Source organism: Macaca nemestrina, chromosome 5, assembly GCF_043159975.1.
Source record: "Macaca nemestrina isolate mMacNem1 chromosome 5, mMacNem.hap1, whole genome shotgun sequence".
Lineage (NCBI taxonomy): Eukaryota > Metazoa > Chordata > Mammalia > Primates > Cercopithecidae > Macaca > Macaca nemestrina.
The window spans coordinates 68480819-68494538 of NC_092129.1; the positions used below are offsets into that span (position 1 = coordinate 68480819).

At 40.8% G+C, this 13720-nt stretch overlaps 1 protein-coding gene and 1 non-coding gene across 5 annotated transcripts in view; one reads left to right on the plus strand and one right to left on the minus strand.

The window, feature by feature from the left end:
- Positions 1 to 75: 75 nt before the first annotated feature.
- The window catches only part of LOC105489005 (katanin catalytic subunit A1), a 68164-nt gene continuing 54519 nt past the window's right edge, over positions 76 to 13720 (minus strand). For 2 of the 4 annotated variants that reach the window (XM_071096590.1, XM_071096591.1), the window contains exons 5-11: positions 12068 to 12189; positions 10338 to 10443; positions 8664 to 8822; positions 5244 to 5370; positions 4530 to 4664; positions 4081 to 4207; positions 372 to 2245 (exon numbers count right to left, since the gene is read on the minus strand). In XM_071096590.1, coding sequence (XP_070952691.1) covers positions 2047 to 2245; positions 4081 to 4207; positions 4530 to 4664; positions 5244 to 5370; positions 8664 to 8822; positions 10338 to 10443; positions 12068 to 12189 — 975 coding nt within the window. In that variant the 3' untranslated portion in view covers positions 372 to 2046. Of the gene's footprint in view, positions 2246 to 4080; positions 4208 to 4529; positions 4665 to 5243; positions 5371 to 8663; positions 8823 to 10337; positions 10444 to 12067; positions 12190 to 13720 lie in introns of all 4 variants that reach the window. The other 2 variants (XM_071096589.1, XM_071096592.1) reach the window with 2 other exon arrangements.
- On the plus strand, positions 1629 to 1763 carry LOC112427938 (small nucleolar RNA SNORA2/SNORA34 family). The gene has a single exon (XR_003019718.1). It is a non-coding gene; the product is annotated as a small nucleolar RNA SNORA2/SNORA34 family (small nucleolar RNA).

Sequence of the window (13720 nt, forward strand, 5' to 3'; positions counted from 1 at the left end):
GCCGTTTTGGTTACACCGATATAAAACCTTTGCCCAGGTAAGAATGACCGAGATGCAGGAGTAGGTATACTTTCATTTACACTGGCTGAAAGCATAGCTCAAATTGAATGAGTCCAATGATACCATGAGTTAGATTGTACCCTTGGTCTTATGGTTCTAGATACAGTGCTGTTTACCCTAAAAGTGTTTTATTACCTTTTTAAACCATCACTCATATTGACATACTAATATTTTATAATGTGAATGAGTACATATAACTCATCTCTCACGATGTGATAGTTTCTATTGTTTTATTAAAAAATATTTTTACTGCAACCCATCATTTTGAAAACATTATCCAAGAAAGTAATGGTTGTTGTTTTTTTTTTGAGATGGAGTTTCACTCTTGTTGCCCAGGCTGGAGTGCAATGATGTGATCTCAGCTCACTGCAACCTCCGCCTCCCAGGTTCAAGCAATTCTGCCTCAGCCTCCTGAGTAGCTGGGATTACAGACTCCCACCACCATGCCCGGCTAATTTTTGTATTTTTAGTAGCGATGGGGTGTCACCGTGTTGGCCAGGCTGGTCTCAATCTCCTGACCTCAGGTAATCCACCCACCTAGGCCTCCCAAAGTGCTAGAATTACAGGCGTGAGCCACCATGCCCGGCCACGGTTGGTTTTTTTGAGACCACTTTATATTTAGGCCAAACATATGTGTGTGGTGGGGGTGGAGAGGATGACAAGAAGTAGAATGAAGGAGTGATGTTTCATTTTGCCAGACTTTCATTGTTACATTGCATGGAATACTGCTGAAAAAAAAAATAACCTGCAACTTATAATTTGATCCTAGAGTTACCAGCTAGTAACACTTTCTTTACACCCTTTCTTATTCCGTAAGTTATTAGAAAGCACCAGTTCTAACTCCAAATGATGACATGGTCTTATTTTATCTATTAAGCATAAGCTTACAGATTCTAGTGAAGAAAAAACTTTAGGAGGCTACATGGTCTATTGGAGAGTGTAGACTTTGCAGTCAGAAGATCCCTATCCGGGCTTCTTTCTTTCTCAGTAAGACTTGGGACCATAGCAAGGTCTGCAATCTCCTGAGGCTCTGTTTTCTATGGTTGTGATAACATGGTAAATTATTTTTTTCTAAGCAGTCACACATGGAAATCTTACCTAAATTTTATACCATTAACTTTTATTTCACTTACTAACTTATACCATTAACTATTACTTTAGCTATGTTTAGTATGCATGAGTTAATGAGTGATTAGAGTACTATGAGCAGCACAGGTTTAGAAATGCCTATTATTTGCCTAAAGTGCAGCCTCTTATGTAGGCAAAATCAAAGTCAAGTAAGACTTTTATTTTTTCTTTTTAAAATGCAAAGTAAAATGTGTCTTTAAAACTCTCCCAGGAGGTGAAGGGAAGCTACCATAACACCAGGTGTTATGGGCTTGGCTCATGCTTTAATTAGCTACTGTGTAAAAATGTTCAGGGATTTTCAGTTATCCACAGGCACCCAGAGGCAATGGGTAAAGTTTAACTGGAGCTAGAGCCAATTTTTTCCTCCCTAGAAGGAGTGACAGCAGCAAACAGTGGGAGAGAAGATGCCAAGTTAGAAGTGCATATAAAGACAGCTTTCCTAGGCCCCGAATCAAGACAGGTGGTGGTTTGCCATTGTAGCTGTTGGTTTCAAACAAGAGCCAAGATTGATGTCTGTCTTATGGTCTGTTGGCTAATCCCAATATGAATGGCCAGTTCAGTTGGAAGAAACACAGTCTTGAAAAAAATAGAAAAAGCAAAGATAAAAAAGAAAAGACAGCTTTCCAAGCTAGGTAACATTTGTGTTGTAACATTTGTGGTCAGTGAAATAGAAATCTAGTAATGCTAAAGTAAAACAAATTTTCAGCTTAAAAATATTGCCTTTATTCAGAATCATAAGGGTTTAAAAAAAACTTACCATTATGAAAGTTAAAAAAAATATAGCACTCAGTGCAATGAATTACTGCATTTAATATTCAAACACTTAAGGCACATTTCTCACAATTTACATGTGAGAATTTAGCATGATCCAAACTCAAATATCCATTTCTCATATCTTTCAATGTCTGCAGCAGACACTGACTTAGAAACCTTTTTTAAAGCCATCTCAAAATCCTCCATAGTTGTAGGCATGTGCATTTCTTCTTTGGAAAGATTTCGGATTTCCTCTGGAGTCAAACCTTCAATGCGCCTTCTCATTGCCATCAAGGACGCATCCCTAGGTTTTAAGTTAAAAACAACAACAATAACAACAGACAAAGTGTTACTTTGGTTAAATGAAAACCTGTTAATAGAAACATTTTCAATTGATCTGTTGTAGCATTCTCTAATTATGTATATGTAGTATTGTGGAGAAGCTTATTGGAATACAAAGCCTGTTGTGTTTTTTAAGCAGTTAAATCTGTAATGAAATAGGATGCTAATTTAAATAATACTGAATATAAAGACCCAGAAAAAGTAAAAGGGGTATTAAAGCTAGCAATTTGAATTTCATTATAACTATTCAATAAAATGAAGAATAAGCATCACAGAGTCAGAAGAGAACCTGTTAAGAAAATTAAATATTTTCTCCATGTAGAGGAAAAGCTAGGTAAGTTCAGTGGTTTCTCCTTTTCTCCTCTATTTGTGTTTAAAAAAAAAAAAAACTTCAGATTCAAATAGCTCTTTCCTTTTACCAAGTTTTATCCTTAATAGCAGCCACCATTTATGCAAAGGGATAGCAATACAGCTGATTGATGTATTCACCTTAGCTTTAATCCTCAGAACCCTGTGTGGGATGCTCACTTCAGAGAGGAGGAAATGAGCGCAGTCAAGCCCCTGGGTAATTAAGTGTCTCTACTGATACTTAGATTAGGACAAAACCGACTTGAACTAGCTGGATTAAAGACAGTCTTTTTTTCTTTTTACTGCTATTCTATCACATTTAGGATAAGTTCACTGAGAATGAGACTGTACTCTGTGCATATGGCAAGTCAATATTTTTCACAATCATTTCCTATTTTATAATATAGTGAACAAAGGCACCAACAATTTTTTTAATCCAAGACAATTATTGATGTTCTATTTTACACAATTTATCCTAACATTAGCTTCTTGAACTTGTAGCTTTCAAATGAACTGTAGACTCTTCACTGACATGAAAGATACCCAGATATCTTACCAGTACCTGCTAACACCAACAAAACCAGAATTTGTGACCCTGTCTACAAAATGTATGGGGGGCTGGGCACAGTGGCTCACGCCTGTAATCTCAGCACTTTGGGAGGCTGAGGCAGGCGGATTACTTGAGGTCAGGAGTTGAGACCAGCCTGTCCAACATGGTGAAACCCCATCTCTACTAAAAATACAAAAATGTGTGCTGACACACACCTGTAGTCCCAGCTACTCAGGAGGCTGAGGCACAAGAATCACTTGAACCCAGGAGGCAGAGGTTGCAGTGAGCTGAGATCAGACCACTGCACTCCAGCCTGGGTGACAGAGCGAGAGTCTGTCTCAAAAAACAAAACAAAACCAAACAAAACAAAAAACTGGAATGTGAGTCTTTATTCATCTTTTTTTTTTTTTTTTTTGGACACAGGGTCTTGCTCTGTTGCCCAGGCTGGGGTGCAGGGGCACAATCATGGCTCACTGCAACGTCAACCTCCTGGGCTCAAGCAATCCTCCTGCCTCAGCTTCCAGAGCAGGTGGTAACCACAAGTGGGCACCACCATGCCCAGCTAATTTTTAAAATTTTTTCATGGAGATGAGGTCTTGCTATGTCACCCAGGCCAGTCAAACTCCTGGGCTCAAGTGATCTCCCACTTGGCCTCCCAAAGTGCTGAGATTACAGGCGTGAGCCACCACCAAGATATTGATCTATCTTAATTCAGCATAAAAACTTCACGTCAGAGGATCACTTGAGCCCAGGAGTTTCAGGCTGCAGTGAGCTGTGAATGCGCCTCTACTCCGCAGTCTGGGTGACAGAGCAAGACTTGGTCTCAAAAAACAAAACCAAGAAACTTCATATTAGAAGTTTATGCCTACAAAAACCTATGCTTCCGTGATAATCCATACCTGCACACGTTGGTAATGTCCGCACCTGAATAACCTTCCATGTTTTCTGCTATACTTGCAAGGTCAACATCATCAGCCAATTCCAGTTCACGTAGACTTATTCGTAATAGCTCCTCCCTGCCTTTTGCTAATGGTAGAAACAAATTTTAAAATGTAAGCCTGCAGCATAAACATAGTATACTGTTGTCTCAAATCTTCTTTGTGTGAGATGTTGTTTTCCAGTAAGAACTGGATGTCTAAGAAGAGATCATTTGCTTAATTCAAGAGCCATTCTTTACTTTTTAATTCCTTACTATTTATTATTAAGGCATTTAGCCTAACTAGTACTGTAAGGGAAGATACTCCTCATGTATCTCTTCGGGAAAGTTAGTTAATACCAAATTTTAAATTCTCTAAACAAAACTACCTGAAAGTTAACAGGCTTTCTGACGAGACTGAAAAGAAGATACCTGATGGCAAAGGAATATAGATTCGTTTCTCAAGGCGTCGTCTTAAAGCCTCATCTATATCCCAGGGAAAATTAGTAGCTGCCAGAACCATAACCATTTTGGAAGGGTCATCATTTTCAGAAGCACCTCCAACACCTAAAATAAGGGTAAGGAGAGAGTGAAAAAGATATTAAGTTAGATTATACCAAATAAAGCTCAGCTATTTAAAGATCATCAGATATTCAGTACAATACAAGGAAGCATAGTCTTCAAGCCTCCTTAAGACTTAACTGGTACATATGTGAATTTGTAATCCAAAGAAAATGAGTTCTGTAGTAAGCAAATATATGACTCAAAATAGATTTAATCGAAAGCCAGATCAGTTCAACTACATAACAATTTTAAATCTTTTTCAAAGCATACATAAACTCTAAGGCCAATTTATCTGCATTTATTTTTATTTCAATTTCATAGCTAAAGCAAGATAGTTGTATATACCAAAAGGGTGCCCTGTGGGTGGCCATTAATTCTGACTTGTCACCACTGTCAGTGTACCAGATCTATTACTATCACTATCAGGAACTACTTGCCACCCCCGCTAGTCCATCTGAAGTTATGAATACCTATTAAAAGCCTTGGGTTAGCAGTATGAGTAAAGTTTGACCAACTGGAGCTGGAGACGCCATACCTAACAACCTCCCGTCCCTGGTCAACTCATGCTAAACACATAGATACCATCCATTTGAACCAGCAGCTCCGCTTTCACCCTTCTGCTTGCTTCATGTTCTTCAGAAGTCCCTCGGCGACTACAAATGGAGTCTATCTCATCAATAAATATGGTGGCTGGAGAATAAAATCGAGCCTAAAGGAAAAAATCATGCAATACCAAGCTATTTCATTTTAAAATAATCCACAGGTTAGCAATCAGAAAACAGCTGAGGGAGGCTGGGCGCAGTGGCTCACACTTGTAATCCCAACACTGGGAGGGTGAGGCAGGAGGATGGATTGAGCCCAAGAGTTCGAGACCAGCCTGGGCAACATAGCAAGACTCCATCTCTACAGAAAATTAAAATATTAGTTGAGTGTGGTTACACGTGCCCGAGTCCCAGCTACTCAGGGGAATAGGTGAGAGGATCCCTTGAGGCCAGGAGTTCAAGGCTGCAGTGAGCTATGATCACACCACACCACTGTATTCCAGACTGGGTGACAGAGTGAGAACCTGTCTCTAAAACGAGGAAAGAAAGAAAACAACAAAACAGCTAACGAGCTTGCCACACTGTGCATCTTTCACACTAATATTGGGGAGATGGGATAGAATTAGAACAGCTAAAGTATGGCTTCTAATGCAACCATTTTTTATTTATTTTTCTTAAGAGGCAGGGTCTTGCTCTGTCATCCAGGCTGGGGTGCAGTGATAAGATTTTAGCTCACTTCAACTTTGAGCTCCTGGGCTTAAGCAATCCTCTCACCTCAACCTCTCGAGCAGCCAGGACTACAGGTGTGTGCCACCACACCAGGCTTATTTTTATATTTTTTTGGTAGAGATGGTGTCTTATTATGTTGCCCAGGCTGGTCTCAAACTCCTAGACTTAAGCAATCTTCCTGCCTCGGCCTCCCAAAATGCTAGGATTACAGACATGAGCCACTGTACCTAGCAGGATAATTTCATCTTTAAAGAAGAGTCAATACTTGGGTTTCTATGTATAAATATTTTTGTACTTTTTCAAGAAATGGAGAGGGAAAGAGTGAACTTAATCATCATTAAAACATCCAAGAAAATTCTCAAATTTTAGTTAGGAACCATCTATCAAAAGAACCTACATCAACACAAATTAAATTTCAATCTGTTGCCACACCAAGCAAAAGTGACTAGACTGATTCTTCCCACATACTGAGGGTATGTAGAATGATCTGACTTCAAGTAAAGGCTATGTGTCCTGGGTTTAGCTGGCCCAGGAAGGTACTGTAGAGGACACCAATTGGTTCTCCCTGCACAGCACACATCTGGTAAAAGAAGCCTCTTTTTCATTTGCAAATCATCCTTCCTCCCTTTACTTCCTTTCCTTCCTTCCTTTTCTTTTTCTTTCTTTCTTCTTTTGAGACAGGAGTCTTACTGTGTCTCCCAGTCTGGAGTGCAACACCACGATCTCAGCTCACTGCAACCTCTGCCACCCAGGTTGAAGCGATTCTCCTGCCTCAGCCTCCCAAGTAGCTGGGATTACAGGTGCACACGACCATACCCGGCTAATTTTTGTATTTTTAGTAGAGACGGGGTTTCATCATGTTGGCCAGGCTGGTCTCGAACTCCTGACCTCAAGTGATCTGCTAGCCTCGACCTCCCAAAGTGCTGGGATTACAGGCGTGAGTGAGCCACCATGCCCGGCCCCTCTTTCATTCCTATTCTACTCCTTTAAAAGAGGCTAACTCTACTTGGAGCTCCAGGGGTTTTATTCAGGCCTGGCCAATCAGAGCACTCCAATTCTCTGATCAAAAACAAGGAGTTTAGGCATAGATATGAAACTCAAAACAGGCCAAATATTAATCGTTGGACTTTTGCTGGAACTATGACAAAAATGAGGGCTAATTTCTCGAGAGTTCATTACCCTAAGGACAATAAAAATAAGGCTTGAAAGCTGAGTGCAGTGGTACACGCCTGAAGTCCCAGCTACTTGGGAGGCTTAGAGAGGAGGATGCGGTACAGTATGATTGTGCCTGTGAATAACCACTGCACTACAACCTGTACAACATAGTGAGAGCTTATCTTAAAAAAAAAAAAAAAAAAGCTGAACACAATGGCTCTTGCCTGGAATCCCAGCACTTTATGGGGTCTAGGCAAGAGGACTGTTTGAGGCCAGGAGTTCTAGACTAGCCTGGGCAACATAGTGAGACTTCATCTCTACAAAAAAACCAAAAAAGGCCAGGCACAGTGGCTCATACCTGTAATCCTAGCACTTTGGGAGGCCAAGAGGGCAGATCACCTGGGGTCAGGAGTTCAAGACCAGCCTGGGCAACATGGCAAAACCTCATCTCTACTAAAAATACAAAAATTAGCCAGGCATGGTAGTGCACATCTGTAGTCCCAGCTACTCAGGAGGCTAAGGTGGGAGGATCGTTTGAGGCTAGGAGGTGAAGGCTGCTGTGAGCTGAGATTGTAACACTGCACTCCAGCCTAGGTGACAGAATGAGACCCTGTTTAAAAGAATAGAATTCATGTCTTGACCAGGATTGGGGACCCCTGCCTGTAAATCCAGCACTTTGGGAGTCTGAAGCAAGAGGATCACTTGAACCCAGGAGTTCGAGATCAGCCTGGGCAACACAGCAAGACCCCATCTGTAAAAAAAAAAAAAAAAAAAAATTAGCTGGGTGTGGTGGCTCATGTCCATTGTCCCAGCTACTTGGGACGCTTAGATGGGAGGATCACTTGAGCCTGGGAGGTCACGGCTGCAGCGAGTTGTGATCATGCTCCTGCATATCAGCCTAGGCAAGAGTGAGAACCCATTTCAAAATAAAAAAACATTCACATCTTTGTCACTAATAGCATAACTCTATCCTAATTACATAAAACTACTCTGTTTCTTAGAGGCAAGAAGTAACCAGTGAAGCTTAACAAAGTCTGAAGTTTAAAAGGCTGTGGAATTCAATCTAAACACTCTATCAGAACTTGTTGAATTACATTTCTTCTCTTGGTACTCTGATTTGTATTGGTGGAAGAAAGAACCTAATCCAAAGATTAGGTCATTAAAATGAAGGCATTTGATATAGTTAATAGATTGGAGATAACCTAAGTTCCACAATAACTTACGATTCTCACCTTTTGGCATCATTGTTACAATACTGTGGTTATCATATTATAACTAAACCTATTGATTTAAAAAACACAATAATTTCAGATTCCTACAGAAGATTAGTAATGCAGATCCCATAATGTGAGCATGCCCCAAAACTGGTAGATTTGGATCTACATCTGGAGAAAAAGAGACAAAGAGAAACTCTAATTATTCATGTTTGTAAAGAAAGCTAGCTTTAAGGACACCGAATCATACTCTGGGCAAAATGGCACCCTGCCTAACTATTCCATACACTGGAGATAGTTACAGCTCTCTTTCTCCCCTTTTAGAGAGGTAAGGAATCATTAGAGCTGTCTCAAACATTCACCATTTCAAACAGAAGACGAACAAGCTTCTCAGATTCTCCTCTGTATTTGGAAGTCAGAGTTGACGAAGAGACATTGAAGAATGTTGTCTTGCATTCTGTAGCTACTGCTTTAGCAAGGAGCGTCTTCCCCGTGCCAGGTGGGCCGACCATCAGTACTCCCTGTTGCGAATATAATAGCCTAAGCAGAGGATTTATCTGCTATTGTTCTAATTCATAAAAATGTCATTACTAAGTAGGAAATTTCAACCAACTTATATATAATATCAAGACAAATAAAAGACAAACAGATAAACTTTGTCACAAATTTACTCTTCCCATTAAAAAAGAAGATAACCATATTATTAAAAATTTGGAACTCAAAGATGAGAAAAAGTAGTTTATAATATCAACACCCTAACAGAGGTACCATTAACATCTGAATTTATATCCTGATTGTCCTTTTGCTCAGACAAATTAGGTTTTTTAAAAATATAATTTATTCGGCCAGGCGTGGTGGCTCACACCTGTAATCCCAGCACTTTTGAGAGGCTGAGGCAGGCAGATCACGAGGTCAGGAGATCGGGACCATCCTGGCCAACACGTGAAACCCTGTCTCTACTAAAATACAAAAAAAGTTAGCTGGGCGTGGTGGTACGTGCCTGTAATCCCAGCTACTCGGGAGGCTGAGGCAGGGGAATCGCTTCAACCTGGAAGGCAGAGGTTGCAGCGAGCCAAGATCGCACTGCACTCCAGCCTGGTGACAGAACAAGACTCCGTCCCAAAACAAAACAAACAAAAAATATATATATATAATTTATTCAAAGTATGTCTATCATTTTATATCTTGCTTATCACTTAATGTATAAAGAATTTTTACAACTATTCATACATGCAGAGTTACCTATTAGTGTGTCTTCCAAATCGAAGAAAGGCTTTTTTGATGGTCTTTTTTTAGATCAGCCCATGACTTTAAAAAGTATTTATCACATGCAGGTATTTCCCATTAATTTATTGAGAACAATCCCCAAAATACAGGTTACAATCATGCAACATGACATAATAAGCATTTCTGTACTAGCTGACTAGGTCATATTTGCAAATACAAGCTCATTCTAAATGGGGTGAATTCTAATTTTTTTTTTTTTTTTTTTGGAGACACAGTTTTGCTCTTGTTGCCCAGGCCGGAGTACAATGGCGTGATCTCGGCTCACTGCAACCTCCGCCTCCCAGGTTCAGGCAATTCTCCTGCCTCAGCCTCCCGAGTAGCTGGGATTACAGGCACGCGTCACCATGCCCAGCTAATTTTGTATTTTTATTAGAGACGGGGTTTCTCCATGTTGGTCAGGCTGGTCTCAAACTCCTGACCTCAGGTGATCCGCCCACCTCGGCCTCCTAAAGTGCTGGGATTACAGGCGTGAGCCACCACGCCCAGCCAAATTCTAAATTTTAATGCTGTGTATTCCACTTTCCAAAGATCACATTGTATGTATTCATTATTCTAGAAATCTTGCAATAGCTTATGGTCTAACAAAATTCTCAGCAGCACAACATATACCTTTTAATTTAAAAATTTCCTTACTCTACTTTCTCCCTCCACTTTTCCCAATATAGATAAATATTGGCTGTCTATATCAACATGCTGCCATTTACTTTGACAATGTAATAAACTTACTTTCATCACAGTAATAAACTTACTTTCCATGGTCTTCTAATGCCCTTAAAGAATTCAGGCATCCACATTGGTAACACTACAGCTTCCTTAAGCAACTTCTTAGCTTCTACTAAATCAGCGATATCATCCCTGAAAGAGAGGACATTTTATTAACAACCCCTTAGATGATACATGCCTATGCAGTCACTCATGAGAACCACTGGAAGCACACGATGTTGCACTGCTGACAGAATGGTGAGCCTCTCTTTGAGCCCGGGTGAACTAATGCACTGTGATGAGGCCCACCGTGTCAACCAGCAGATATATGCGCTGCTGACAGAATGGTGAGCCTCTCTCAGAGCACGGGTGGACTAACACTGCAATGAGGCCCACCATGTCAACCAGCAGATATATAAAGAGCACAATGTTTTCTTCAGTTCTTGGCAGTTGACAGTTTTTAGCCTGGATCATGAGAACATAGTCTACAGGCACACTCTTCAGGGTTCTGTGTCATCTCATTTTAAACTCCTGCTTTTATGGTCCTCATTCCATAACCTCCATGATTTAGAAACAATTAGCCCATTTTTTTAATTAAAAAAAAGCATAAAGAATAAAAAGGGTATAAGGTAAAGACACGCTACAACATAGCTGCTTTGCCTCCAGCTCTATTAAGAGGTAGATGCCAAGGTTAAAGAGTATCATAGAGATTGCTATAAAGTCATCTCCAACCACTAGAGTACCTACTACTACTGCTACATGTGGCAATTTCTGTAAACAAAACAAAACAAAACAAAAAACTATTTTCATTGTATAAAATGTTAATGTCCCCAATTTTTTTTTTTTTTTTTTTGAGACAGAGTTTCACTCTAACGTCCAGGCTGAAGTGCAGTGGTACCATACCATCTCGGCCCACTGCATGCCTGGCTAATTTTTTTTTTTTGTTTTTTTTTTTTTTTAAGTAGAGACGGGGTTTCACCGTGTTAGCTAGGATGGTCTCGATCTCCTGACCATGTGATCTGCCCGCCTCGGCCTTCCAAAGTGCTGGGATTACAGGTGTGAGCCACCGCGCCCGGCCCCCAATATTTTTTAATATAATTCAAACCCATACCTAATAATCATTAAGGTTTTAACAGAAATATAATATCCCTAACTTTGGGGAAAAGTTAACTTTAACTCACTGTAATACATTACAGATCTTTGATTACATGTAATATTAATAAAGTTGAGAACCACTGCTCTAAAAGAAAATAAAAGAAACATTTCTAGGATGCTATAGATAATAAGCAACACACATACATACAAATCATTGCCTTGGCCAGGTGCAATGGCTCATGACTGTAATCCTAGCACTTTGGGAGGCTGAGGCAGGAGGATCACTTGAACCCAGGAGTTCAAGACCAGCCTGATCAAGACTCCATCTCTACAAAACATTTTTAAAAATTAGCTAGATGTGGTAGTGTGCACCTATGGTCCCAGCTACTTGGAAGGCTGTGACAGGAGGATCACTTGAGCCTAGGAGTCTGAGCCTGCAGTGAGCTATGATCAAGCCACTGTCCTCCAGCCTGGGCAACAGAGTGAGAACCTGTCTCTAAAAAACAAAAACAAAAACCTCAGACTCTCAGACAAAAATTGGAACAGGCTGAATGCAGGGAAATTATGCTCATGCTGTACATACTCCAGGTCTGTCCTCAAGTTCTGCTCTTCTGTACCTTCTCCATTTTCCATTTCGAAAAGCAACATCAGCACCCAGTTATTTGGTTGTGATATGACTTACCATCGAACATTGGGATTCTGGGAAATTATATCTCTTTCCAAAGCTTCTACTAAGTCTTTGTCATATCCGGTACTGTCAAATTTATTTGTCTCTGGTTCTGTTACTGCAGCAGGTGATTTGTTCTACATCAAGATAAAAAAACAAGAGCTTTTGATTCATTTATTTTGTTTCTGTGAGTCAGAAACACAGATTGGACTCAAGTGACATCCTTTAAAAAGCTAATACATCATTTGGCTGGGCGTGGTAGCTCATGCCTGTAATCACAGCACTTTGGGAGGCCGAGGCAGGTGGATCATGAGGTCAGGAAATCGAGACCATCCTGGTTAACACGGTGAAACCCCGTCTCTACTAAAAATACAAAAAATTAGCTGGGCGTGGTAGCGGGCGCCTGTAGTCCCAGCTACTCGGGAGGCTGAGGCAGGAGAATGGCATGAACCCAGGAGGCAGAGCTTGCAGTGAGCCAAGATCGTGCCATTGCACTCCAGTCTGGGTGACAGAGCGAGACTCTGTCTCCAAAAAAAAAAAAAAAAAAGCTAACACAATAGTACAATAACAAGGATAGGATCAAAGACTCTAAGTCATCCTTCTATATCAACATTGGTTTGATGTATCAAAAGTATCAAAGGGAAATAAAAATGACCATGCATATGAACTGGCTAGCATAAAAAAATTAATACTGAGATAAATGTGGTCGCAAGCAAATATCAGATGAACACAAAATGTATTTCAATCCTTTAGAGGAGATCAGATTAAAGACTTGGCTTATTTAGCCAAGACTATGGCTCAATCTTTTTTTTTTTTTTTTTTTTTGAGACAGAGTCTCGCTCTGTCGCCCAGGCTGGAGTGCAGTGGCCGGATCTCAGCTCACTGCAAGCTCCGCCTCCTGGGTTTACGCCATTCTCCTGCCTCAGCCTCCCGAGTAGCTGGGACTACAGGCGCCCGCCACTCGCCTGGCTAGTTTTTTGTATTTTTTTAGTAGAGACGGGGTTTCACCATGTTAGCCAGGATGGTCTCGATCTCCTGACCTCGTGATCCGCCCGTCTCGGCCTCCCAAAGTGCTGGGATTACAGGCTTGAGCCACCGCGCCCGGCCTATGGCTCAATCTTTAAACACCTACTTGGCCCTCGTCAATGCTCCTACAAATATCCCTTTTCATTATTCCCACTACCCTCCAAAAGACACATCTCAGTCCTTACATGGGATTCCTCTCACCCTCTGTGATAACAGTCATTAGGGCCACAGTTCCCAAACTATGTACTCAATACCCAGGACACAATGGCAAACTCGCAAGGTACTGTGGGATACTTTAAATTTATGAAAGAAACACAGCAACAGCTGTTGAACATTGTGTGAACTACTAGCTCAAGGTAGTTCACAATTCCTACGTAAGACTGCTATATCCTCTTCAATAATGCCTTATTTATTTATTTATGAGATAGAGTCTCACTCTGTTGCCCAAGCTAGAGTGTAGTAGTGTGATCTTGGCTCACTGCAACCTCCACCTCCTGGGTTCAAACAATTCTCCTGTCTCAGCCTTCTGAGTAGGATGACAGGTGTGCACCACCACGCCCGGCTAATTATGTTTAGTAGAGACGGGGTTTCAGAACATTGGCCAGGCTAGTCTTGAACTGCTGACCTCAAGTGATCCGCCCA